Consider the following 4177-nt stretch of genomic DNA (forward strand, 5'->3'; position numbering starts at 1 on the left):
TAGAGTTGAATGTAAAATCCGGGTTTTTTAGACCCATAGGAAGAATGGGCTTCTGCCCAATGGATATTCTTGATTGGCTTCTTGCCAATTGTATGTTTAGGTCTCAAATTGGACAGATGATTGTTCTTCGAGCTTGACGATGTTTCTTTGCTTCAATTAACCTTCTAACATTTTCAAGGTTAGTAAAAAAATTTCGCCGTTCAAAATATTATATTCATGAATTTAACTATGCTGCTTTTATATTCATTCATGGGTAGTTACACTTATTAGTCATGGAGGGACCTCAGAATGGTGAGAATTCAACATCACAATTATTGAAAATAGAAAAACATTTTTTACGGCGGAGTAATGAAAATAATTTACGGCGCTCAATCGCGCATGTTCAAATGTGTTTTGGACGGTTCGGATTTTGAAAAAACTATTCGCTAAAAAAGTTTAACTCTTTGCGCGAATAGTTTCTTTTTAAAATCCGAACCATTAATTGTCGAAACGGACAACTAAAATTGCGCGGAGCTGTGAATAAGTTATTCACGGCTCCACCGTAAATAAATTTCTCTCTATTGAAGAGAGAGAGAGAGAGAGAGAGTTTGAATTGTTATTGCTTGTAAAGGTGATGCCTTCTCAGTTCTCACTTTATCAGTGCCTCACATCCTCCAATTTTGGAAGCTCCAAATGCAGTGGCGGAGTTAGAATTTTGACTCCGGGGATCGGCTTAAAAGACATATTTTTTATCAGAACGTATTCTTATTATATCATAAGATTTTTATTTTTCAATTCATTATATTTATACATTGAAATGATTCTTTAGGCTACTTTGAATGTCACATACTATTTTTTATTCATGAAAGAAATTGATAAATTAGAATGTAAAACAATCAATTTTTTATCAAATCGAACCAGAATTATTAAGATTATAAGTAGCTATACACGAATAATTATCAATATTATTCAAAAATCAGACATATACAAAATAAAAATCTTAAAATTCGAACGCTTAGAGAGCTGGGCCCCGAGCCCCAACATGGCTCCGCACGTGTTGTTAGTCATGGAGGGACCTCAGAATGGTGAGGATTCAACATCACAATTATTGAAAAGAGAAAAACATTTTTACGGCGGAGTAGTGAAAATAATTTACCGCGCTTAATTGCGTTTGTTCAAATGTATTTTGGACGGTCTGAATTTTGAAAAAACTATTCGCTAGAAGAGTTTAACTCTTCGCGCAAATAATTTCTTTTTAAAATTCGAACCATTAATTGCCGAAACGGACAACTAAAATTGCGCAGAGTTGTGAATAAGTTATTCACGGCTCCACCATAAATAAGTTTCTCTCTATTGAAAATGAGAGAGAGAGAGAGAGAGAGAGAGAGAGAGAGAGATTGTTATCGGAACGTATACTTATTATATCATAAGATTTTTGCTTTTCAATTCATTACATTTGTACATTGAAATGATTCTTTAGGCAACTTCAAATGTCATATATTAATTTTTTATTTATGAAAGATAATTGATAAATGAGAATGTAAAACAATAATTTTTTTTTTATTAAATTGTACTAGAATTATTAAGATTATGAGTAGTTGTACACGAATAATTATCAATAATATTCAAAATTAAGCATATACAAAATAAAAATTTTAAAACTCAGACGCTCGAGAAGTTGGCCCCGAGCCCGAATATAGTTCTGCGACTGGCCAAATGGGAATAGAGATACATGTTTTTATATAGATGTAGTTATTTTTTTTATTTCGACGACCCCACTGTTACCCTGTTCAGCTAGCTATAGAAAAAATGGACTCTAATACTGATGAGTCAACATCTCTCTCCGTACGAAAATGATCAAACTTAAGAGTTTCCGATAAGATTATATTAGGAAATTTTCAAAATACTCTCAACTTTTACTCTAAATTTCAATTAGACTTCCAAATTTTAAAAAAAATCAATTTTACTTTCAACGTTTTCTTTCATTAATCAAAACGCCTCATTCGTCCAAATAACCAACGAATTTTGTTAAAGGCCACGTTAAATAGTGTCCTGATCGAATTTCAATGATCTGAACTGCTCAATGTGATTTCTCGCGGATACCCTTAAAATCACGTTCTGAACATATTGAAAGGCTCGGATCATTAAAATTCGATTGGAAAAGGGGAGATGCGGACTGATCCAGATTTTGTTCAAGTCAGGGCGTCCAAATTTTTCTTTGGTCCGCACCTCCCCTTTCCTGATTGAATTTTAATGCTCTAAGCCGTTCAATGTGTTCAAAATATGATTTTAATGACACCCTCGAGAAATCAGAAAAAAAAGACCAGGAATGGCTTGATTTCAGCAGTTTTTTATTGAACTGTTCAATAAAAAACTGCTCAAATCAAACATTTTCCGGTCCTTTTTTTTTGATTTCTTGAGGATACTTTTAAAATCATGTTTCAAACACATTGAGCGGCTCGAATGATCGAAATTCGATCGAGACGCTATTTAACGGGGCCTTTAATGAAATCCGTTAGTTATTTGGACGGAATGAGTCGTTTTGTTTAACGGAAGATAACGTTGAGAGTAAATTGATTTTTTTTGAAAGCTTAAGAGTCTAATTGAAATTTAAAATAAAGGTTAGAGGTTATTTTGAAATTTTCCTGATTACATTCACAAAGTTTACCGCCAGTTTCCCCTGTTTTTCCGCCGTAATTTTCAATCTCATCATCTATCTTAATAATTAATAATCCAAATTTTAAATAACTAACTTTTCCTTGGAAAGAATTATTTTAAATTCAAACTGTCAAAATGACTTTTAGATAATAAAATTAAGAGCGATGCGACTAGAATTTTTTAAACATTTTCCACAGTATAAATTATAATAGAACAAGGTTTTAAGCATTATTGACTGGCTTTCAAAAAAAAAAAAAAGCATTTTGATTTTATGCTTCAAATTAATAAAGTTACACACCAATATACATTATAAAGGTGTCATGCAAAATCGCATCATGAGAGAGAGAGAGAGAGAGAAACCAAATTAAAGAACTAACTTATGTAGCACATATATACACATCAGTTTCAAGGTTTCAACACTGACCATAAGTCCACCACAACGAGTCGAAACTACTTTGGATTACTGTCTCCGGCACCGCCAGCTGACAATCATCGTCGCCGCCGTCCAACCGCGGAGGCGGAGGATACATCCAACCATCCACCGAGTCAACATAAACAAACTCCCTGTTCAACTCAGCCGACTGATCGTAACTCGCCCCCAAACTCGGCAACTCAACGATTTCACACAGCTCATCGGGACTCGACATCTCCATTCCCGAAACCAGGGACGGCAAGTCCAAATTGCTCATCGCAGCCGCTTTGGCCGCCGCGGCCTGCACATCGCGGGGCAAGAGCGAAGCAGGCCGGGGCAGGGTCCCGGCCAGCTCGGGAAAATTGAGCACGGCGCCTTTCCCCTTGACGGTCATGGCGGCCGCGTCGTGTGCACGCGCTGCCATCACGGCAGTGGGAAATGTGCCGAGCCATATGCGGGATTTCTTTCTCGGCTCGCGGATTTCGGATACCCATTTGCCCCAAGCTCGCATTCGGACCCCACGGTAACCCGGGTGTTTGCCGGGGCACTCTCGGATCCTTTTGGCCTTTTTGGTTTCTGGGTCTTGTGGCTCGGGTTCGGGTCGGGGTTTGAGTGGGTTTGTGTTTGGGTCTGACTGAGTTAACCCAGGTGAGGGTGGAGGTGATGAGGATAATAATGGAGATAATGAGTTGGAGCTGCTTTCTGATTCTGGATTGTGAGGTTGAGCAGCACTCATGCTTTCTAGTACTGGACCGACCCAGTTGGCAATGCCTCCAAACAACATACCAAAGTTCTACATAGAGACATATGTGTATGAGAGAGAGAGAGAGGGAATTTGTCGTGGAGATGGGAGTGTGTTAAGCAAAGTAATAAGGGAAAGGTTCAAAAGGATACGAAACAGAGGTCCCTACTTAAATAAGGAAACAATAAAAACAGAGGTCCCCTGAGCTAGAAATGACCAAACAAATTTAAAGCCCTTGTCCATCGTTACCCAAGGTCTCATTTCACATTACACTTGTAAAGGTCTGTATGGGAAGACAAGTACAACATTTTTTTATTTTTGATCTAGACAAGTATCCGGATCCAGCTTTAGGCATAGGCCAACTAAGCGACCGCTCAGGGCCTTTA

General features: G+C 37.5%; 1 protein-coding gene across 1 annotated transcript; it reads right to left on the bottom strand.

Moving 5' to 3' along the window:
- Positions 1-2992: 2992 nt before the first annotated feature.
- LOC131316631 (ethylene-responsive transcription factor TINY-like) lies at positions 2993-4177 on the bottom strand. The gene has a single exon (XM_058346061.1). It carries the CDS (start codon positions 3831-3833, stop codon positions 3051-3053), a length of 783 nt encoding a protein of 260 aa, XP_058202044.1. The 5' UTR covers positions 3834-4177; the 3' UTR covers positions 2993-3050.

Source organism: Rhododendron vialii, chromosome 2a (genome assembly GCF_030253575.1).
Source record: "Rhododendron vialii isolate Sample 1 chromosome 2a, ASM3025357v1".
NCBI classification, from domain to species: domain Eukaryota; kingdom Viridiplantae; phylum Streptophyta; class Magnoliopsida; order Ericales; family Ericaceae; genus Rhododendron; species Rhododendron vialii.